The 25,164-nt window shown below is 35.7% G+C and overlaps 1 protein-coding gene across 1 annotated transcript in view; it reads right to left on the bottom strand.

Moving 5' to 3' along the window:
- The window catches only part of RGS22 (regulator of G protein signaling 22), a 207,539-nt gene that overhangs the window by 169,567 nt on the left and 12,808 nt on the right, over positions 1-25,164 (bottom strand). The window contains exons 3-4 of the mRNA XM_081070808.1: positions 20,518-20,580; positions 5,463-5,684 (exon numbers count right to left, since the gene is read on the bottom strand). Of these exons, the coding sequence (XP_080926934.1) occupies positions 5,463-5,684; positions 20,518-20,580 (285 nt within the window). The remainder of the gene's footprint in view (positions 1-5,462; positions 5,685-20,517; positions 20,581-25,164) is intronic.

The raw sequence follows: 25,164 nt of genomic DNA, 5'->3' as shown, positions 1-25,164 counted from the left end.
GAAGCCAAGATATCCCTCCTAATGCTTTCCATATCTCTGCCCCTCTGATCAGTCTCAAGGTGGCTTCTTCTGTATATCCTTAGTTATAAGACTTCTGTGCAGCTAGATAGCACGTGAATCTCAATGATGATTGTTCTGTAGTTTAATTGCAATTTTAATGTGATCATTAGAGGAGGTGAGAACGGGGTTTACCTACTCTGCCTTCTTGACTGGAAAATCTTATTGTTGATTTTTAAGAGATTTTTTGGTATATTTTGGATAATAGTCCTTTACTAGATGGGTCTTTTGCAAATATTTTCTTCAAGTCAGTGGTTTGTCTTCTAATTCTCTTGATATTGTCCTTTGCAGAGTAGAAGTTTTTAATTTTAATGAAGTCCAGCTTATCAATGACTTATTTTATGGATCAAGTCTTTAGTATTGTATGTAAAAAATATCACATGTTTAGTGCTAGGATTTCTTCTAGGATTTCATCTAGGATTTCTTCTATATTATTATTATCTAGGATTTTTATAGTTTTGTGTTTTATATTTAGGACTATGACCCATTTTCAGTTAATTTTTGCGAAAGGTATAAGGTCTGTGTGTAGGTACACTTTTTTCTTTTTTTTGCATGTGGATGTCCAGTTGTTCCAGCACCGTTTGCTAAAGTGACTATCTTCACTCCACTGTATTGTCTTTGCTCCTTTGTTAAAGACCAGGTGACTCTATTTATGGGGGTCTATTTCTGGGCTCTCTATTCTGTTCCACTGATCTATTTGTGTATTCTTTCACCAATACCACACTGTCTTGATTAGTGTAGCTTCATGTCTTGAAGTTGGATGGCATCAGCCCTCCAACTCTTTTGCCTCTCCACATAAACTTTAGAATCAGTTAGTCAATATTCATAAAATAACTTAATGAGATTTTGATTTGGGATTGTTGCATTAAATCTATAGATCAAGAAGTGACACATTATCTACCCCAAAAATATAAAAGCATTTCTCTATAGAGACAAGTGTACGCCAATGTTCATTGCAGCTTTGTTTACGGTGGCCAAGACATGGAAACAACCAAAATGTCCTTCGATAGATAAATGGATAAAGAAGTTGTGGTACATATACACAATGGAATACTATTCGGCGTTAAGGAAAGATGATATAGGAGCATTTGTGACAACATGGATGGATCTTGAGAGTATAATGCTAAGTGAAATAAGTCAGACAGAAAAAGCAGAGAACCCTATGATTTCACTGATATGTGGTATATAAACCAAAAAGAACAAGACAAACAAATGAGAAACAAAAACTCATAGACACAGACAATAATTTAGTGGTTACCAGAGGGTAAGGGGGTGGGGGGTGGGTGATGAGGGTAAAGGGGATCAAATATATGGTGATGGAAGGAGAACTGACTCTGGGTGGTGAACACACAATGGGATTTATAGACGATGTAATACAGAATTGTACACCTGAAATCTATGTAAATTTACTAACAATTGTCACCCCAATAAATTTAATTTAAAAAAAAATCCCATTGTGCGTAAAACATTATATAATACAAATATATCAATGTCAGGTCCTATATTAAAGTCCTAAGAGTTTCTGCCTTTGTAAAAAAAAAAAAAAAAAGTGACATTGACAATATTGAGTGTGCTTATCTGGGAACATGGAATAGTCTCCATTTATTTAGTTCTTCTTCGATTTTGTTCATCAGTTTATAGTTTTCCTCATATAGGTCTTATAAATATTTCATCAGATTTATACCTAAGAATTTCATTCTGAGGGGTGCTAATGATATTATGTTTATTATTATGGTAAATGGTATTATTATGATAAATGGCATTGTATTTTAAATTTCAAATTTTACTTCTTCATTGTTAGTATATAAAAAAGCAATTGTCATTTGTATATTAACCTTGTATACTATAATCTTGCTATAATTGCTTATTAGTTACAGGAAGGGTTTTTTAATCAATTCTTTCAGATTTTATATGTAGATAATGTCATCTGTGAAGAAAGGCAGTTTTTTGTCTTCTTTCCCAATCTGTATACCTTTATTTTTTTTTCTTTCCTTATTGCATTAGCAAAGACTTCCATTACAATGCTGAAAATGAGTGGTGAGAGGAGACATCCTTGCCTTGTACCTGATCTTAGTGGGAAAACTTGAGTTTCTCATCTTTAAGTATAATGTAGGAAGATTTTAAACTATGAATCCAATGTCTTTAATAGATTTAGGACTATTCACATTATATTTTCTTGAGTGAGCATTGGTAATTTGAATCTTTCAAAGAATATGTCCATTTCATTTAAATTGTTGATTTTATGGACATAAACTTATTTGTAATATTCCTTTATTTTCCTTTGAATGTCTGTAGTATCTGTAGTGATGTACCCTCCTTCATTGTGATATTGATCATTTATATCTTCTCTCATTTTTTTCTTCATCAATCTGGCTAAAAGTTTATCAATTTCATTGATTATTTTTCAAAGAACTAACGTTTACTTTTATTGATTTTCTTTCTTGTTTTTCTGTTTTCAGTTCTATTAATTGTGTTCTTTATTTATTTCTTTATTTTGGGCTTAATTTTCTTTTTCTAGTTTATTGAGGTGGAAGCTGAGATAACTAATTTGAGATAGTCTTTTCTAATATAAGCACTTAATGCTATAAGTTTATCTCCAAGGACTTATTTAGCTGTGTCCCACAAATTTTGTTATGTGTATATAAATTTTTATTCAATTCAACATAATTTCTCATTTCCCTTGGGACTTACTTACTCTTTGACCTATGGGCTAGTTAGAAGTGTGTTGTTTAATTAAACATCTAGGGATTTTCCAGGTATCTTTCTATTACTGATTTATAGTTTAATTTTGTTATGGTCAGAGAACAAATTTTGCATGGTTTCACATCTTTTAATCTTGTTGAAATTTATTTTATAACCCTGAATATACTCTATTTTTGGTAAATATTCCAAGTGTCCTTGAAAAAGAATGTGTGCTTTGCAGTTGTGGGATGAAATGTTCTATAAACATCAATTAGATTGACTTGGTTGCTAGTGTTGTGCAGCTCTTCTATATCCTTACTAATTTTCTATTTTTTCTATACATTACCAGGAGAGCAGTTTTTAAGTCTCCAACTATAATTTTGGATTTGTCTATTTCTACTTTCAATGTTATCAGCTTTTGTTTCATTCTGAAGCTCTGTTATTTGGTGCATACTTATTACAAATTGTTATGTTTTCTTGGTGAATTTCTTTATCACTATGGAATGTCCCTCTTTCTCCATAGTCAGATTTCTTTTTCTGAAATCTACTTTATCTGATATTAATATAGCCACTCCAGCTTTCTGTCTTTAAATTAGTAATTATATGGTATATCTTTTCCCATTATTTTACTTCTAACCTACTTATATATTTAAGATGGGTTTCTTATAATCAGAAAATAGTTGGGTCTTTCTTTTTTATCCCATTTGGCTCTGATTTTAATTGGGGTGTTTAGGTCATTTAAATTTAACATAATTCTTTATGTATATATAATGTACTACTAATTATTAATGTGATTTGCTTAAATTCTACTATCTTATTTTCTATCTGTTCTATGTATGCTTTCTTCCTTTTTTCCTCTCATTTTCTGTTTTTGTTTTGAGCATTCCATTTTATCTCCACTATTATTATATTATTTATACTTCTTTCTAAAACTTTTTTTAAATTGTTGCCCTACTGTTTACAATAATTTTTTTTTTAACAGGACTTTATTGGGGAACAGTGTGTACTTTTTTCCAAGTCAAGTGGTTGTCCTTTCAATCTTAGTTGTGGAGGGTGCCGTTCAGCTTCAAGTTGTTGTCCTTTCGGTCTTAGTTGTGGAGGGCGCAGCTCAGCTCCAGGTCCAGTTGCCGTTGCTAGTTGCAGGGGGTGCAGCCCACCATCCCTTGTGTGAGTCGAACCGGCAACTTTGTGGTTGAGAGGATGTGCTCCAACCAACTGGGCCATCCGGGAGCTCAGCGGCAGCTCAGCTCAAGGTGCTGTGTTCAATCTTAGTTGCAGGGGGTGCTGCCCACCATCCCTTGCGGGACTCGAGGAATTGAACTGGCAACCTTGTGGTTGAGAGCCCACTGGCCCATGTGGGAATCAAACCGGCAGCCTTCGGAGTTAGGAGCACGGAGCTCTAACCGCCTGAGCCACCAGGCCGGCGGCCCTGTTTACAATAATTTAATGAATATCTTCAAAATACTTTTAAATATATCAAATAAAGCCACCTAGATCTTTCTTGAGAAATGTATCAAAACACAAAACTCAAGAAGCTCCTTGTATACAAATATCTATTATGTTGTACACCTGAAACTAATATGATGTTATGTCAAATATACCTCAGTAAAAAAACAAACAAACAAACAAACAAACTCCTAAATAGCTCTGGTTTAACAATAAAAAATTAAGTTACAAAGACCTCCATGAACTAAAATATTTCTATTCACTGAAGAAAGTGAATAAACCAATAAATAGAATTGTCACACTTAGTGAAAAATCTTTTTAACTAACAATTTATATAGTATAATATAATTTAGAATCTACTTCTTTGTTTTAACTTCAAAATAATGCTGTAACAGTTATTATTAGTAGTAATTTTAGTTTTGGTATTTACAAAATATATTCATCATCATCATCATTATTGCATTTAATTTTAAGGAAGTAATTAAGAAAGAGAAATATGTTTGAATTCAGTAAAAAAAAAAAGAACTGAAGAACTATCAGGCTGGAAAAGAGCTATGTCTTAAGCGTTAAACATAAGTTGGCCTAGTTCTAGCACACATTTTAAATTAATGAAAAACAGTATTGCTAAATATTCATTACTATTTTCATTTGATGCACACAACAAACCAAAGTAGTAGGTAATAAAAGCATCATTTGATAGATGATGAAAATGAGGTTCACTGAAATAACTTGTTCAAGAACACAAGGCTAGTAAGTTGAAGAGTCAATATAAGAACCCAGGGTTTTTTTTCTTGTCCCCCCCACCCACCTCACGCTAAGGAGAAAAAAATCCAGAAATTAAGAGTAGAATTTAAAGCCACATTAGTCAGAGCTACACAGTGTAACTTGAAGGTCACAAATCTCAATTCCCAACTTCTTGATAGGATAAAACCCAAATGAATTAAATTCATGGCACACCCACATTTTCTACAACGTATCTAAACTATAAAGTAAAGGACACACACATATTTATACTGCCCAAAATTAACCTGATATTTTAAACATTCAAAGTAAATTACGTAAACTTTTGCAAATTGTAATTAAACATTGACAAAACTGGTAGACTAAATTGGCCATTTAGTAAGATTATATAGCAGCTAACAAATAATATATGTAAGTATCATAAAATTTAATAAATATAGTTAAATTGCAGTAAAGGAAACCCAAGGAACCTCATGTTAATCTCACCTAATGCTTTACCTATCTAGCAAGGTATAAACTCAAGTATACTTTCTTACCATAATATTGTAGTTGACATTAATGGTCTCATCTTCATAGGGGGCATTCTTTCCAACAGGTTTAACATCATTCTTTCTTTTCCTTACAACATCATAGATGGGATTTCGAGGTTGCTGGTTTTGTAGAATTTTTTTCAGTTGCTTTTCCAGAAGTTGTGGAGCATTGTTAACTACTTCAAAAACTCCATAATCCACATTAAATCTAATTGCCTCTGAAAAGGTCTGCAAAATAAATCATGGAAACATGTCCTTAAATTTTTAAAAATCAGAAACTCACTGTCTCCAGAAGACTTGATACTTATACATATGCATATATACACACACAAAGTTTTGTGTTTTTAATCACTACCTCTCTTCCCTTTAGGAGCTTTGAAATCCATTGACCATAGGTAAGGGAACCCACTGAATCCTTCCTTCCCAATTTACTTACACATTGAAATAATTGTCAGGGTATATTACAGCAGAAATTCCCTTTGCATAAACGTCTACCTTTGTGTTTCTTTGGAACTGGAAAGAAATACACACCTGGTCTCTATGAAACAATGTTATTCTCTTAAAAGGGGGTGGATTACTAGGGAAGAATGAGTAAAAGAAGAAGAAATAACACTCCTGTTATTTTTTCATCCCCAGGAGACATGAAAGCTAAAGTCTCCCTTGTCCAAAAGGAGAAAACTAAGTACAATGTGTTCTTCATTTATGGCTATTTCAACACCATTCCTCTCACTGTGACCACAAAAAAAAAGAAAGAAAGAAAGAAGGGAGGAGGGAAGGAGGGAGGGAGTGAGGGAGGGAGGGAGAGACAGAGGGAGGGAGAGAGAGAGACAGAAAGAAAGAAAGAAAATAACATTTCTGAGCTTTTCTCAGTAATTACTAAATGCTGCCAACTTTTAAAGTCAGACAGTTAATATACAAATCAGGAGTCTTGAGTTTGCCAGTTTGCCAATAAGTAGCACTGTGACTTTGGGTAAATCATTGAACATGTTTGGGTCCTCCATTTCCATAACAAGTAAACGGTGAATTAGCTGCGTCTTTTCCCATTTTGTCCTCCAAATCTAAAATTAGGTCACATATTCAGAACATTCATTTATTTTAGGATACCTTCAGTGAAATGCCTATTCATGTAGATTAATTTATATATTTTTAACCAGGTGGTAAAAGACATTAAGCCCTTCCCCTTGGATCAGTCACTGTCCTAAGGGCAGCATCAGTTCTTTCAAGTTTTAGTAAGAAATTCCTAGATACGAGGTATGATCAAACAATATGGTGACTATATAAATTTTAAAAAATTATTACAGTAAAAGACACATTATCATTAATCCCCCTCAAAATACTCCCCTTCACTTTGAACACACATCCCATCGTTATTGCCACTTTCTGAAGCAGTTCTGAACGTCCTCTTTCATGTCTTTAGTTGCACTGTCATGGTTGCCTTAATGCTCTGAATCATTTTAACTTTGGGGAAGAACCAGAAGTCGCAAGGTGCCAGATCTGGTGAATAATGTGGATGAGGACACACTGTAATGTTTTTATTTGAGAGAAATTGCCGTATACCAGAAGTGATGTGTGATACTGAGACTTTCCATTGTGATCACAAAATAGCAAGAATGCTGCTGCCCAGTGCCATCCAAAGGAAAGGCAGGGATCTTCAATATTGGAAGCGACGCATCGAACCTTAGTAATAGTGTGTGACAAGTTTCAACTTGTTAGGTGCAGTCAGTCGTGTGTGAGCTATGATTAAGAGAAGGTGTGTTTTTAAATGTACCGTAAATCATCCTCCATCATGACAACGCTCCGTGTCACACATCACTTTTGGTATATGGCAATTTCTGTCAAATAAAAACATTACGTGTCTCTCCATCCACCTTATTCATCAGATCTGGCACCTTGTGACTTCTGGCTCTTCCCCAAAGTCAAAATGATTCAGGACATCAAGGCAGCCACAACAGTGCAACTAAAGATACTCAAGAAATAGAACTTCCAGAACTGCTTCAGAGAGTGGCAAGAATGATGGGATAAGTGTGATTGAAGCTGGGTGGGGGAGGGGGTATTTTGAGGGGGATTAAGGAATGTGTCTCTTACTGTAATAAATGTTTTTTAATTTATACATTGATCATATTGTTTGATCACACCTTATATATTATATAGGTAAAATATAATGAATGGAAGGATGTTGTAAAGTTGGAGTTAGAAATATAAGTATATATGTATAAGTATCCTTATGTGTGTTTATTTATTTTAATGTCAGATAATATCACATCTCTAAAGTCTGACTGTCTCTCCTTCTACGGAATTTAAAGTGCACAGACAATAGAATTCAATATGAATGTCAGTCACAGTTCAAAAGACCTCAGGGCTAAGACTTGCCCTCAAAATGACAAGTATAGCTCAATCAAGTGACAATAATTAGCAGTGAATTGTATATAATATTTCTTCAATAAATACATTTCGTTGGTTTCCCACTGTATCTATCTTTGAAATATGATAGTCAAACGGGCATCTCTTGCTGAAAAGTCAAATATTATCTCTGAATTATACTATCACTAGACTAATAGACAATTGAGTCTGCTGATATCAGAGACCAGATTCATCTGGTTGGAGAAAGGAATTGAACTAAATTGGGGAGAATGGACATCAAATATTAACTGGAGTTGGGGAAATAGAGCAGTATAATATGAAAGACCATCTGGAAAAGATTTCTTCTAGTTCTGAATATCCATGGAAAAAGAGAACAAGCTTGATCTTTATTTATTGTTTTCCTTTCTTTTTTCTGCCTTCTACTCTCACACCTGGTAGCCAGAGGAACACAAAGCTGTGATAATCCAAAGCAAAGAATGCCAACTAGTTCTATGTACAAATAAAATATTTTCTGTTAATCAAGTAAAAAAAAAAATTAGAGGGACTGTGACACTGAGACCCTCAATAGGCAATATTAATTAGTAATAAGTAGATAAGGCACAGTTAGTAGAAATAACAGGAGTGATCAGAACTCCTGTTTACTGAACATCTATCTACCATGTGCCAAGCATGTGCCAGACACTTTAAATGCACTGTCTTGAATCCTTCCACATTCCTGAAATAACTCTTTACAAAAAATAGATGCTCACGATGGTTATGTGATTGTCCATTGTCTCAGAGCTATAAAGTGCTACGTAGATCAAGGCTATAGAAACAAGTCTATATGTTCCCAGAGAAAGCACATTTCCCTTTCTTTACTAGATTGCCTCACATATGATAGTACTAGCATGTTCTGACCACCTTCTCTATGCCAGGCACTATGCTAAGCAACAACCCTGTGAAGTGACTGGAGCTGGGATTCAAACCCAAGGTGTTTTGATCTCAAAGCCTGTGCTCTGGTTTTACCAGTAAAGAGAGAGGCATGAAGCAGCATGATATGTGTGGGTAGTTTTAAGCAGTTCACTGCAGTTGGAATAGAGCTAGAACAATATATGAGTGGAAGAGTTTAAGGAACAGGGAGAAAAGACAACGCAGATGAGGTAGATAGGACCAGATCACGGAAAGCTTTACATGCCATTTTAAGGAATAATATAGTCTGGTTTGTATTTCAGGAAGATTGTCGTAGTAGCAATCTGGAGTTTTTCTTGCTGGCTCATGAGCTGGTGAGATAAATTGCCCATACCCCACAAGAAGAGCCATCAGCACGCTCTTGGGAGGTTGGCTGTTACCTCAGAGCTACGGCTATCACAACCAGGTTTAGTGTGGTAATTATCAACTCTCTGGAAGGGTTACTGTCCGCATCACAAATAAGGGCAGGGCAGGTTTTAAGGCAGATAGGTAGCAATTACTTCTATTTTCAACTTACAGAGGACAACTGCAGCTGAGAAAGGTTAAACGATGTCTTCACGGCTTTACAGAAAGTCCCCTAATGAGCTTACTACAGAACTCTGGATTCATGACTCCAAAACTGCTTTAAACTTAGAGTCAAAACATAATTTCAGTGGGGCTTTCAGTGGATGCTGCAGACTGGCTCACTCACGATCCATTCCAACTTCCTTAAATGCAAAGTCTGGACAACTAAAAACTCTGTTATCCAGACTCCCTTGGAACTACGGTTTCATGTGTGATTTAGGTTCTGCTACTCATATGCACTCACAAAAATACTTGAATTCTGATCTGAGTTAAGTTGGGAAAAAGGCAGGGAATATCCATTCTTGGGAAGAAAACCTGAAGGATGTAAACACATGAAAATGAGGAGAGGAAATGGTCAAAAAGAAGTACTTTACAAAAAAAAAAAAAAGATAACAAAAGGAAAACTATAATTAATTGTGTTTATGATAATATGACATGAAATGTTCCTATTTATAAAAAAAGAAATGTAGCTATATGATATGTTAAAATATTTACACTTTTTGAACTTAAGAATTTATCTGCATGTAATTAAAATGGGATAGAGTCTTTGCCAAAGGTAAATAAGTGGTTTCCTATTTAAAAAGCCATGAGTTAGAGTAGATCTCTGATGGTCCTTAATAGCACTATGATTCTTAGTTTATAAAAGTGGCAAATAACTGATTCAAATCTTCTCCTAGTTCACTAATTTCAAAAACAACAAAACTTTTGAATGCCCAAGTGCCAATTATTATCTAAGCAAAGAGGATACAAGACGAATTAAACATTGTTTCTGCCCTTGAAGAAATAAGTATGTGGTCGTTAATTTTCCTTGTAATAAAGAGTCAACAAAATACTGAAATAAATTAAAATTAGTGTAACATGCAAATGTTAAAGGGGAAATTTAGTGGTAATACTAGAATATTATATGTAGTTTAGTTATTATACTTTAAAAGGGACTTGGTTAAACTAGAATCTATCTAGAAAAGGATAAGCAAAATGAGTAAATTGAAGAAATGTTGAGTAAATTACTTCTTGAACCTTATCATATGAGGGGTTTTAATTAAATAATCCCAAGGTACCTTCCATGCTTGATATTCCATCAGTCCATGATTGTCTCTCCAGGAAAAAAGAGCTCCTATCTCCTGTTCTCTAATAAGATCACCCAACTCCACTGTTCCTTTGTTAGTTCGTTCACTTATTCAATAAGTATTTATTCAACCCTTATTAAATGAGATATTGTGATTGATGATATATTGCTACATTTAGTGAGCCAAACCAGACCATCCTCCACGAAGTTCCAACTGAAATGAATGGATCTGGCCTCAGAGTATGCTGACCTAACAGAAGAAGAAAGATATGTAAATATTAGGTTGGTGCAAAAGTAATTGTAGTTTTTGCAATTATTTTTATTCTTTTAAACAGCAATTACTTTTGCACAACCTAATACATAGAGACAACAAACATTCACTAAACGGAGCCTACAGTCAGCACATAGGTGAGATCATATTTAGTCAAAATTATCCCTTTAAAGCCTTGAAAACACCCAGAAAGTACAATGTTGTCCTATCTCTCAAGAAGTTGATCACAGCCACTTTTTCCTCTGGCAGTGGAAAGGGTCACTGATTCTTCAATTAGGGACAAGATGAAGTGGTGGGCTATGCTTTAAGCTGATGTGATACAGAAATATGTATATATAATACTAGAATCACCCTCCACATAAAAACACTATAGTGTGAGAGACAAGAAGGATGAGACCCAGAGAGGGAATGGCAGCTCCTCATCTTCTATCTCACATGCTCTTCAGGAGTTCACGGATTGGTATGTATGTGTTTATAAGTTGGTACAACAGATGAAATCAACGTCACTCTTTATACCACTCTCATTCTCTGTAGAGCCTGAGTAATTGAGTAATAACGCATGTATGTTGCAACTCCACTTACACACATACCATAGTAGCTACAATAGAAGTATGTACAGAGTAGAGTAATAACACCAAAAAAAAACTCATTAACTAGGGCCAGCCCGGTGGCTCAGGCAGTTGGAGCTCCGTGCTCTTAACTCCGAAGGCTGCTGGTTGGATTCCTACATGGGCCAGTGGGCTCTCAACCACAAGGTTGTTGGTTGGATTCCTCAAGTCCCCCAAGGGGTGGTGGGCTGTGGCCCCTGCAACTAGCAACGGCAACTGGACCTGGAGCTGAGCTGCACCCTCCACAGCTAAGACTGAAAGGATAACAACTTGACTTGGAAAAAAGTCCTGGAAGTACACACTGTTCCCCAATAAAGTCCCGTTTCCCTTCTCCAATAAAAATCTTTAAAAAAATTCATTAACTATCTTCAGGAAATTAAGGAAGTTGTATAGAGAAATTTGGGTCTTGAAGAATGAACAGGGATTCTCATCTGAGAGACAAAGGAGAGAATGGAATTTAGCAAAAGAAATAGCAAATGCATCGAGACACAGGAGCACAAAAGAATAGGTCACCTCTGATGAACTGCAAGCAGTTTGACCTTGCTGAAGCTTAACATTCAAGGGGAGAACAACAGAATACGAGCCTAGAGAGAGAGGCAGAGGACAAGTTCTATTATATGCTGTAACTCTCAACTTACTGTCTTGAATCAGTGGTTCTCAAGAGGGTGGTGCCTGGACCAGCAGCAGCAGCATCACCTGGGAACCTGTTAGAAATGTGAATTCTCAGGCCCTTCCCTATAAGCAGAAACTCTGGGGGTGGGGCCCAGTATTGTGTTTAACAAACCCTCAGGTGATTCTGATGCACAGTCCACTTTCAGAATCATTTCCTTAGCATGATGAGGAGCCAGTGAAGAGTTTCCAGATGGGGAAAGACAGAATCCAGGTTAAGACAAACTTCAAAGCCTACATTGTGTCGGTTGCTTCATGCTGAGGCTCATTTGTATTTATATCTTGGGAGGAGGGAGGATAGTCATCTATATTTTACACACAGGAGAAAGACCTTGATCTTTAATTATTACTCAAAGTCCTGTTGTCTGCTTTAAAAGAATCTCTTTCACACATCAAATCCTTTGTTTGTACCATTTCTAAGCTTATCTACAAAATTCCCAAAATTAGTTTAGTATGTGACAATAAATGACATGTAAGGTGGGGAAGATAGAAGTAAATGATGTAGGAAGTCTTCCCCCCCCAGAAAGCTGAGTAGCCTGATTTAGAGAACACTCAGTTTTTAATCCTCTGACAGGGAAAAATCTGCCGTTTGAGCCTCAAACCCAATCCTCCTCAAGCTATTACAAACTGCTCTTTCCCTTACTTAATTTTATTATTTCAAGGGTATCATTTTCTAAATGTTCTAAAACGAATTGACCTGAAGGTGGTGAAAGCTAACTTTGTAGTACCAGTCATCCATGTGCGAAAAATATTTTCACAGAGAAAGTAAATGCAGGAAAATATTTTTACCATAATAAATTGCTGGTTCCACATTTCTTTGAAAAGAGGAGAGAAAAAAAATCCCTGTGAATAATTAGTGATGTGCTTAAACTGCCAGCCCAGCACCACTGAAACTTACCGGGTGCCAAATTATTTAGCTGAACAGTATTTAAATTAAAAACTAATGACTAGGATAATTTAATACATGTTCATCTCTGGTCCAAATCTGTCTCTACTAATTGAGCTCCAAAAGCTATATTTTAAACATTCATCCTAGTCAGTGAATGCAAAACATCTGAATACTTGAACATAACAAGTCAGTTACCAATAACAACTTCTTTTAATCTAAATTTTATTGTCACTTTAGATGCTTAACCATAAACTATTTACTGGACATACTTACCAATGAGGTGAAAGGAATAATGTGCCACATGAAATGCACAGAAAATATCCTTAGTTAATAAAATGAGTTACATTAGTCATTTGACTGCTTTATGTTTGAGTTACAAGGCTTACCACTCATAGGTATAACTACTGAACTAAGCAGTACTACCGAGAGCCCCATCAACACCTTTAAAATTCAATCTCTGAGTATTCAAATTTTGGCAGGGGATGACCCAAACCCTTCATCTTCCTTCACCCCACCCATTCTCCAAATCTATACCCTCTTTTTTTTTCCTCTCTCACCCCTTACCAAGCAATCCATCTAACATATAATTCCTTCATAAAGTTATAAGAAATTATAATAGTTTACAGATTAAAAAAACTGTGGAGAATCAGTCCAAAAAAAGAAGTTATGGTAATATTCCAAAGGCACATAGCTAAGCATGGTCTGGCAAACACATGACATACCTATCCTTGCAAAGAGGGTATAGAACAGGCCACCCCTTCAGCTTCTGCAAACCATAAATGTCACAAACATTCAAAACCACCCACAGAGGACCAACTTAAATCTGTATGTGGGCTCATCTACTCAATCCCACAACAGTCACTGAGCATAAAACACACAAAACAAAACCAAAAGGAAAAAAAATGTTTTCACACTATAGCACAGAAGAAAACTTAATAAGCAAACACTTGTCCATAAAGAGTTGACAGCAAGAAACCTCCCAGACACCACATGAAAATAATATCTGAATGTGAGCCTGGCACCAGAACAAACAGAATGAAGTTATGAAAGCTAGGATTTGGAAAGTGCCATAATTATTTATAATAGCAGCAACTGTCCTGGATTCCCCTCATCAAAAAATAACATGGAGGCAGGCTACCAGCCATCAATTTCTGGATCTTAAAATGTGTCCCAAGGGTGTAATGGTGTAATGGAAAGAAATAGTGTAGGAGCCAGAAAGCCTGATTTCTAGGCCCATTTCTGCCACAATCCAGTTATGGGACCTTGGGCATGTCGCTACAGATGTGGAAGAAGTCTCAGAAGTCTCAGAAATCTAGATGACCTAAGGGCCCTTTTAGATGGAGAATGTTATTATATATCTACACTCTCAGACTCAGAATGTTGAGGTTTTTTGGGTGTTGGGGAGAAGGGAAGAATAAGAAAAGAATATTAGTAGGCTTATTTGTTTATTTCAAAGATCTTACATGGAAGATGAAGAAATAAAAACAGAATCATCCTCAAGAAACTTTGGGAGATACAGAAAAAAGGGACCTATTCTTGGTCGCAGGAAAGTTACAGTGTAGCTCTTGAAATAAAATAAAGAGAGAAAAAGGAATTAATCATATTTTCTTCAGTTGGAAAAGTCTAATCTCCTACTCAATATATATATGCCCTATAAAATATTCCCCAAATGGTTTCTCAACCTATACCTGAATATCTCCAATCACAGGGAGTTTACTCCTTCACAAGCTAACCCATTCTATTGTTAGAAAACAAACTTTAAACATCTTTCTTCCAGTGAGTAAAAATCAATTTTCTCATAAATGCTGGCCCTGATTCTGTTTTCTAGCTTCACAGAATATTTTAACCTCTCTTCCACAATCAGATCTTCAAATATTTGGAAAGAGCTGCTCCACCCCAACCCCTCTACCCATTCCCCAGCCAGGCTCAATACCCACACTTCTTTCAACTGTTCATCATCTGACATGGTTTCAAGAGCATTCATTAGCTGAGTCTCCCCGAATCTGGTTTGGCAGAATAACTCTTAACATATGGCACCAAGAATGGAACACAACATTCCAAATGTGATCTGACAATCATATCTGATTCAAAAAAACATTTATTGAGTAACATGTATGTTCCAGACTAATATTTTTCTTGATTTTAACTATACTTTTATTAACGCTCCCTAACACCACATTAGCTTTGTTTGTTTTAGCCCATTTCAGATGACCATGATAAAAATGAAATCAGATTCTGCTACCCAAACTATCAGTTTATTCCTCTGCTGCCAGTTCTAGTCATTACAGTGTAGTAGGAACAGCTTTTGAGGCACGTGGACCTGGGTGGACCCTGTCACTTATTAGCTGAGCGACCGTAAGTTGGAAAAACACTGGTTCATGTACAGTGTTTCATTCAAGTCTCTGATAAAAACATTTTTTAAAAGTCAAAATTAATGAGATTTACTTCTGGACTCTCTATTCTGTTCCATTGATCTGTATGTCTATTTTTATGCCAGTACCATGCCCATCTAATCTACGACAATGGAAGCAAGAATGTACGATGGGGTAAAGACAGTCTGTTCAATAAGTGCTGTTGGGAAACCTGGACAGACACATGCAAGAAAATGAAGCTGGACCACCTCCTCACACCATATACAAAAATAAATTCAAAATGGCTTAAAGACTTAAATGTAAGATCTGAAACCATAAAATATCTAGAAGAAAATATAGGAAGAAACTTCATGGACATTACCCGGAGTAAGATTTTCACTGGTATATCCCCTCGCGCGAGGGAAGTAAGAGAAAAAATAAACATGTGGGATTACATCAAACTAAAAAGTTTTTTCACAGCAAAGGAAACCATCCATAAAACAAAAAGGGATCCTACTGAATGGGAAAAGATATTTGCCAATGATATATCTGATAAGGGATTAATATCACAAATCTATAAAAAAACTTACTCAACTCAACTCCAAAAAAACAAACAACCCAATTAAAAAATGGGCAGAGGACTTGAGGAGACATTTTTCTAAAAAGGACATACAGAAGGCAAGAAGACATATGAAGAAATGCTCAACCTCACTAACCATCAGAGAAATGCAAATAAAAACCACAATGAGATACCACCTCACTCCAGTCAAAATGGCTATCATCAATAAATCAACAAACAACAAATGCTGGCGCGGATGTGGAGAAAAGGGAACGCTAGTGCACTGTTGGTGGGATTGCAGATTAGTGCAGCCACTATGGAAAACAGTATGGAGGTATCTCAGGAATCTGAAAATGGAACTACCCTATGACCCAGTAATTCCACTCCTAGGCATCTACCCGGAGAAATCCAAAACTCCAATTCAAAAATCAGTATGCACTCCTATGTTTATTGCAGCACTTTACACAATAGCCAAGATATGGAAACAACCAAAATGCCCATCGGTAGATGACTGGATTAAGAAGCTGTGGTACATTTATACAATGGAGTATTACGCAGCCATAAAGAAGAAAGAAATCTTATCATTTGCAACAACATGGATGGATCTAGAGAACATTATGTTAAGTGAAATAAGTCAGAAAGAGAAAGACAAGTACCATATGATCTCACTTATATGCGGAATCTAAAGAAAAGAATATGTGAATGAACTAATCAGACAGTTTTGAGGGCACAAAGAAAAAAACGAGAGTTGTTAGATGGGCGGGGGCGGGGGGGGTTTGGGATAAGGGGAAAGGTGAAGGGATTAGGAAGTAGCTGGTAACCACAAGATGGCCTCAGGGTTTTCTGAAAATTAATTTGGGGAAGTTATTCAATAATGTCGTAAAGATTTTGTTGGGTATCCGATGGACATGCGTCCTATTTGGGAGACCACCTCAGAGATAATGTGGATGCCTGATCATGGTATTGTACACCAGAAGCTAAACATTAATGAATGCCAACTATAATTTTATATATATAATGTGACGGCTGGGTGTGAGGTCGGAGGGATAATGGATGGGGGAGGGGGTTCACAGTGTGAGGGATATAAATGATGAACGTCTAAGTATTACCTTGTCTTGTACACCTGAAACTAAAAAAAAAAAAAAAAAAAAAAAACTAATGAGAGATTTGTATGGCACAGAAGATTATCCTCTAGGCTGACTATGGTCTACCAATCTACTTAAAGAGTGATTGCTCCTGATGTTTCAGGAATGGAAAATGAGATGGTCTAGTTATTGAAGGAAAAGGAAAGAGAAGCATTACTTCTGGGCCAGGCACTCATTATATACCACCTCATTTCGTAACAATCTTGTAAGATAGTCATATTATTTTCACACAGAAAAACCAAAGAATTAAGGAATTAAGGAATGTATCTAAGATCACAAGAGTAATAAAAGGAAGAGCTGGGCTCAAACACAGTTCGGTCTCATTCCTGTAACTGACCAATGCACTGGAAGACTTGAGCATAGGAAGAATAGGTCTGGTCAAGGTGGGTGGGGGTAGGATGGTGGAGGCAGGAAAGTGACAGGCACAAGTAGTATGAAACTAGAGAGAAAGCTAGAAAGGTTAGGTGCCAAATTACAAGGGGTCTTGAATTCCGTACTTAGGAATTTAGACTTCAATCTGTCTGGCTATTAAGAGTCAATCCCTACTCTATGGATAGTGAACCCATTCAAATATTTGAAAACTAATTTCATAGACAATAATAAAGGACTTAGAGACCAAAAAAGGCAGCATAAGCGGAGTATTTGCTGGGTCTGTTGCTTTAGATAAGGTTGGGAGGAAAGATCTGTGAACAGAAGGGATTTAAATCAGGGAGAAAGTAATACAGACATCTCAAGGAAGAGCATTCCAGGCTGAAAGGCCCTTGAGTACACTGGGCATATTCATATTTGAGAAACATGAAGAAGGCCAGTTAGATGGAAAAGAATTAACAAGGGGAAGAGGAATAGGAAATAAAGATCAACAAATGGCAAGAGCCAGATCACATAGGATTTTGGATTTCATTCTTAGTGTAATGAGAAGACACTAAACAGAGTTTTGAACAGGAAGTAACATGATTCAATTTATTATGATTATTATTAGTTGAAATAATAATACATTACATTTATGGTTCTCTAAAATACCAGTCTATAACTATACAAGAAATTAGTTTGGCATACTTACTCTCAGTAAACCCATGCTGGCTTGTAATTCTTAGCTAAGTGCACATAAACCAAACATTACTAATCTGTTGTAGAATCTTGCCAGGAACTTGGTTTAGAATCTATCATTCCTTCTACTCCCTGCCCCCAAATTCTTTTTGGAAACCTGTAACATTTCCTCTTGTCCCATCTTGTGGCATGAAGCATGAGCAGGTAGACTGTGTGGTACTAAATGTAGATGCAAAGGAGTGGGGAGATAGAAAAAGCTAGAAAGAGTGGGAGGGAGAGAGAGAGAGACAGAGAGAGAGAGAGAGAGAGAGAGAGAGAGAGAGAGAGAGAAGGAGGGAGGAAGGGAGAGAGAGAGAGAAAAGGAGGGAAGGAGGGAGAGAGAGAGAAAAAAGGAGAAAAAGAGGGAAGGAGGGAGAGAGGGAGGGAAAGAGAGAGTGAGCAGAAGGATCTAGACAGACAGAAGAGGGGAGAAGTGGCACAGGTGAAGTGCATGGGACATATAAAGGGGTCAAACTGCAGATGTCTCCTGGGGTGGGATGAAAAACATGAGTGCATAGACAGAGTTCAACAGAAATCACCCTCTTGTCATTTCACCTAAAACCTGAAAGAAAACATACAAAAATGGTAATATCTATTCTAACTAGATGGCAAGATTATGGCTCAATTTTTCTCACATTTTAGGTAAATTTTTTATACCATTGTTATACTACTTCTATAATTTAAAATAGATTTTTAAAAAAAGAAAGTTAGGCAATTTATTTTCTGAAGCAAGCAAAAGTCAAGATAATCATAAATCTTGAGACAATGAAATGTAACTCTTGAGAAACTGAAATCAGACCCACTATAGGAATTTTTTTCTTTTTAAAATTTCACAAAAAATATACTTTTTTTGGAGGCAGAGTAGAAAATGCAGAGCCTAGAGGAAAGACTACATAATCAGAAGAGCAAAATTCGGACCATTTTGGGCCATCCCGGTGGCTCAAGGCGGTTAGAGCTCCATGCTCCTAACTCCGAAGGCTGCCAGTTCGATTCCCACATGGGCCAGTGGGCTCTCAACCACAAGGTTGCTGGTTCAACTCCTCAAGTCCCGCAAGGGATGGTGGGCAGCGCCCTCTGCAACTAAGATTGAACAGGGCACCTTGAGCTGCGCTGCCTCCAGGAAGTCTCAGTTGGTTGGAGCACGGACTCTCAACCACAAGGTTGCCAGTTCAATTCCTCAAGTCCTGAAAGGAATGGTGGGCAGCGCCCCCTGCAACTAAAATTGAACACGGCACCTTGAGCTGAGCTGCCACTGAGTTCCCGGATGGTTCAGTTGGTTGGAATGAGTCCTCTCAATCACAAGGTTGCTGGTTCAACTCCCGCAAGGGACGGTGGGCTGCGCCCCCTCAACTAGAAAACGGCAACTGGACCTGTAGCTGAGCTGCGCCCTCCACAACTAAGATTGAAAGGACAACAACTTGACTTGGAAAAAACGCCTGGAAGTACACACTGTTCCCCAATAAAGTCCTGTTCCCCTTCCCCAATAAAATCTTTAAAAAAAAAATTTGAACCATTTTGTGACACTGCTGGGTTTTTTGTAATACACAATTGGACAATGAAAGTTAAACAATCAAACCAAACAAGAACCCCCAAGGTATCCTGTAATGTCACTCAGGCCTGTTGCTGGAAAGGGATAGGGTGGTTTGGTGTCTCAACCTAACCCTCATAATGGTTTCAGAGACCTAGCTGTGCCAAATGGAGGTAAAAGAACAAATTCTTCCGGAAAAAAAAAATTTCACAAACCAAACATGCATGCATAGATACACATATCTATAGAAAAACTAATCTAGGTAAGAAAGTGAAGCTAGTACTTTCCCTTCAAAAGACATTTTTAATGGCTTTAAGAAATTTCACATTTTATGGTCCACTACCTTTAAAATTACTTGTGACATTTTTAGTTTCCAAATTTTGCCTTGTAAATATTTTAATGAAAAAGTTGTCATGTTTTAATAACATTAATAATAAAAAACCTTTTATCTAACTTTCTTTTATCTGAAATTCCTGATTAACTATATTTACATACACTATAAGAGTTTTTATGCATCCCCATTTCATTTTCCCCAAACCCTTCAATGCTTTATCAATCACTGTCATCTAAGACTGAAAATTTGGCATCCACCTATATCTTATTTACAATCGATATAAAAACTCCAGTTGCCTTAAACACAAATTCCACTTTAATATCTATCCAAGAGGATGGCAATAATTGCCTAGAAACAAGAAATTCAGTTTCTTAAATTTTCTCATATTCTGTTCCTATCAATCATCTCTGTTCAAAGCCCAAAATAGTGCCAAATATAACTGTATCAGATTTTGTACAAAATGCTTTTGATGGTTAGAAAAATTCCAGCTTTCTTTAATAAAAATAATTCCTAAATATGATTCAAATCCAAGTGATTAACTCCATAAAAAGATACAAACTTTATCCAAATGGCTTAATATTTTTAAAAATATTATCCCTGATAAATTTGTCTCACAAGATAATCAGTGATTACAGTATTTTGCTTTGCTAATCTAGTCAACAGAACATAATAATATACTCACTGGAAGGCTTAGGAATTCATTAAAGTAGTCCACAAGGAAATTATCTGTTGCCAAAGAATCTTCCTGCAAAAATATAAAAACACAAAAACACAATATTATGCTTTTATTAATATGTTTTAAAACATGTCAATATTATCCTCTAATTCTGCTAGCAATAGATTATATATAAATCTTTAAATCTTTTTCAGTTGGTCAACAGTGAATCCTCACTGTAAGCAGAACACAGTGCTACAATCTCTGGAAGGAAGAAATATGAAAATAGAATGAAGCATTTTCTTTCATACTTTTAAAAGAGCTTGCTACTGTACTTAGCTAAAAAAAAAAGAACACGTGAAAAACATGGCACACTTAAATGAAACATCAACAAATATAAAATACTACACATGATAAATTTCCCACAGACTTATTAAAATATGTATTTCATAAAGATAAAGGCAGAGTCAATACAGACAGAACCAGCGCTTAGGGTTAAAATGAAATTCAGAATGTAAATTTCTTAAATTGCCTAATGGAATTGATAAGCAAAATACAGAAAATATTCTAATGCTTCCCCCTCAGAAAGAAATACAGTTTTAGTAATCTGGGTTCTGCTTAACTTTTGCATGAAGAGACTTTGACAATGTATGTGTTCTAAGCATAAAGATTGTATACATTTTTCCATAACTATTTCATCCCCCAACGTAGTCACTTTTAAAGTTGGCAAAATTGGAAAGCCACTGCCAAGAGCAAATTCTCTCTTCCAAATAAAACACCTTATTTTATTAGTAATTGTTTCCATTGTGTCAAAAGCACATCATGGCATACTCTGTTATATAGTACATGTGTTTATTTTGTTATTCATAATTATATTTCAATTTCCCAAACCTAACATGAAAGTTGACAATATGACACAATGCTATTATTTCCATATGGCTGATTATTTTCTTTTTCTACCAGCCAATATTTTAAAATGTGTTGAAGTATAGTGTGGAAATATAAGGAAGATACTATAGTATATTAACACCTACTTTGGAAAATACAGAGGGTGCCAAAAAAATGTATACACATTTTAAGAAAGGAAAAAAAAACATCAAAATTGTACCATTCATTATACACAGATAACAAAAGATTAATACAAGTCAACTTTGATTTCTGCGATTACAAGAGGTGCTCCAAGTGCTTACTTACCATCAGCGTAATTTTAATACAGTTTTTTCCTTTCTTAAAAATGTGTATACATTTTTTTGGCACCCTCTGTAGATTTTCAGGGTAACTTTTTAAGTAATTGCAGAATCAGGATTGAGTTACAAATAATCACTTACAGGATTTATATCAAGGAACTTACTGAAAATCTGAACAGATTAAAATAACAATAACAACAAATTTAGGATCTCATAAATCTACCACCTTCATAGTGGCACCTTAGTAATATACTCTTAAAATTCTGATAGTGAAAGTCTAATAAAGCAGAATAAGGTAGATAACATTTGGTGACAGTTATAAAGCAAACAACCTTTCAAATTTTACCTTTCAAAGTTCTTTTTTATTTTTTGGATTTTGTTTAGTGAACTGCCTGCTTTCTGCTAATTCTTGGGAGAAATCAGTTGAATTCAACAAATATTTTTATGATCTTTGCGGTAGAAGGCATTGTGATAAAAAAAATAGGTGGCCAAATTTTGCACTACTGGGCTCATGACCAAAAGTCCATATATGGAAAGGGTGACTATAAAGGAATAACAGTAGTGGAGTACTGTTAGTTTTGCTAAAATAGGCATTTTATTTTTAATTTTCAGCTATAAAACAGAATGTATATTTCAGAGTCAAGCAGACCTAACTATTGCCTAGAATTTGTAAGCCACATTGCCAGAAATTTCTATATAATCCTCAAATTCATATATTCATTTCTAGATGCCTCACACATCTAAAAGACTCTAACTCAATATGTTCCAAACTATCTGTGATGAAGCACCTGTTATGTTTTGTCCCTAATCCATTTCAGATAACTTTTGTAAAATACAATAAGAATGAATTACTAGAAAATGAAATAAAACATATACATAATGCAAGCCCAATTTTTTATTATTAAATTCTATAGATATAAACATACTCTGTCAAATTACCATAAAGTTTCTAAATGTTTCCTCTCAATTTCTGAACTCATCTCAGTATGGACTAGTAAGAGTCCCTGGTGGTACCAGTCTACAGACCCTAACCAAGAAGCACTGCCTACTCCTTGGAGAGCAATTTGCTTTCAGCTTCCTCAGGTCCTCCTGAAACCAAATCACACTCATAGAGCATTTCCTTGGCATTCATTCACATCCTCAGGTTTGCACTAACAACCATGAAAACTTAAAGTATTATTCAAATATATCGAAATCTATATTTGTTTTCTGAAATTGTATCTTAGTTTCTACCAATTTTAAACATTAACACTTCCGCTGTATCAGTGAAGGTCCGCAGTGTAAATAAGTATAGTCTACAAGTGCCATCTGCCCAATCCTCTCATCACACTTTAATGGGAAGACCTTCATTTCTCTGAATAAATGAGCACATTTTCCCATTGCATTTTTTCCTAGTTCAGTCTGTTCAGATACCGTGTTACATCAGTAACAAAGTCTTGTGAAGCAATGAAGATCCGATAAACCCTTTAGTTGCAAAAGTCCTCAACTGAAAAAAAAATGTTAAAGCCCGTGATCTGAAGAAGCACCTCAGTCATGCTCAACAAGTTTCCACAATCCAGTCGCATGGTTATATTAAAATGAACTAAGTCGCCATATTTGGGTTTAAGATCTTCCAAATAACCAATATACTGGTGATGGTTAATGGTTCAATCAAGAAGAAGATTGAGTTACAATCAATTCCTCCATTACATCATTCCATGAACCTGACTGCAAAATTTGCAACCCAGATTCTCTGCCGAATGATGCAATGGAAGGTAGAAACATTTTTTCAGAGTTGAATACTTTCTTGAAACCTGTTTTTTCATGTTTTACAGGTGTGCCATCTGTGAAAGTGAAGTCAGCTTTTCCGTTTTTGCTCCAAACTTCTCAAATTTCTTCCTGAAAGAGGGCTAAGCAAAATAGTTTATATGTACTTGTTAATTATGGTAAGTAAAAATTGTTTTGCTTAAAAAATTATTGTACTGCACCCTCAAATCAGATAAACTACAATTACTTCACCACTGTTAAAGAGGATATTCGAAAAAGACCTTATAAACAAGGAAGAGGAAATAAGATAAATACAGACAAAAACCACAGTCCAAGAAAAAAATATAATAGGTGCCATAAGAAAATTACAATATAAACAATTTTCTCCCAAAGGAGAGAGAGATATTATCTGGTAGGAGGAATCAGAAGAGATTCAAATGGGAAAATAGCATTTGAAATGCATTTCAAATAACTTTAAATTCTATGAAAGCAAAGCACAGTAAAGATGGTTATAGTTATCTAATGGCAGAAGTAGAAATACAATCCAAGTTTCCAACTTCCTTTCAATCCATTCACAAATTAAACCAAAGCCATTCATCTAACTTCCAATGTGGAATCCTAAACTGTCACACTTTAGACTGGGAATGCTATCATCAATCAGGGGAAAGGATAGACCAAATTTCCAAAATTATATTGATCTTTGCTTCCTGTTCCTAAAATACATAAAAGTTCTTTCTTTTCTCCTTTCTAAAACAAGCCAGTTGCTAGACCAGAGCTTCCCACCAGGTGTACAATGACACAAAGAGGTGTGCAGAAAATCGAATTGAATGGATCAAGTGAAAGTGGACCTCATCAACCTTCAAGGCAATCAGGCACAGCGCAGATGACTGGAGCTCTCAGGATAGTGATCTCTGGTTATAAGCAATCCTGTTTGGGACTCCCCAGATCCAAATCCCTCCCCTAAAGACAGAGATTTATGAGCCACATACCATGCCTACTGCTCCTTTGTAGACACTGAGCATAGCCAGAGAGTTGCTCAAGCCCTTGCATATAGATTTACTGGCTAGCTACAGGACATACCACTGCCCCATAAAAGTGCTGGAGGAGTTTCCATTTGAGATGTCCAAGAAGACAGTGCACAACCAAAGGTGCTGACAGCTTGGTAAGGGGGGGGGGGGAGTTAGATCCTGGAAGGCTACAGATGACAGTCCCAAATCTACCTTCACATGTAGCAGATATTTCTTTCTGCCAGCAACTAATGGATCCAAGCTAAGTTACAAGGTCATTGATAGAAAAATGTATGTATATACTGTAATAAGAGTTTCACCATTATTTTGAAATATTTAATTGATTAATGTGAAATATTTTATTGATTTTTAAATCTATTTGCTTATCCTAATTTTAACATTGTATTTGTTATTAAAAAAAGAACTCTTAAATTTTAACTCTTAGAAACTTAAGTGGTTATAAAAATACTCTAAAAAAATTTAATACCTATTGAGTAATACATTTTCTCACCAGTAGAGACTATTCAAGGATTTTTAAAGATCACCATTAAAAAAATCTTGATTAGGAATTGTATATAGTCACTTCAAGCATAAAATCTGATATTTAAAAGTTATATATTTATGTATATCTCTAAGAATGTAACTGCAGAAGTCACAACAACCACATGTACATTTAAAATATTAACAATAATAATAAAGGTCCTTGTCTCATGTATGGTTTAGTTTCCTTCAAT

The sequence above is a fragment of the Rhinolophus hipposideros genome (genome assembly GCF_964194185.1).
Source record: "Rhinolophus hipposideros genome assembly, chromosome: 13".
NCBI classification, from domain to species: Eukaryota; Metazoa; Chordata; class Mammalia; order Chiroptera; family Rhinolophidae; genus Rhinolophus; species Rhinolophus hipposideros.
This window is presented reverse-complemented; position numbering and strand designations above follow the sequence as displayed.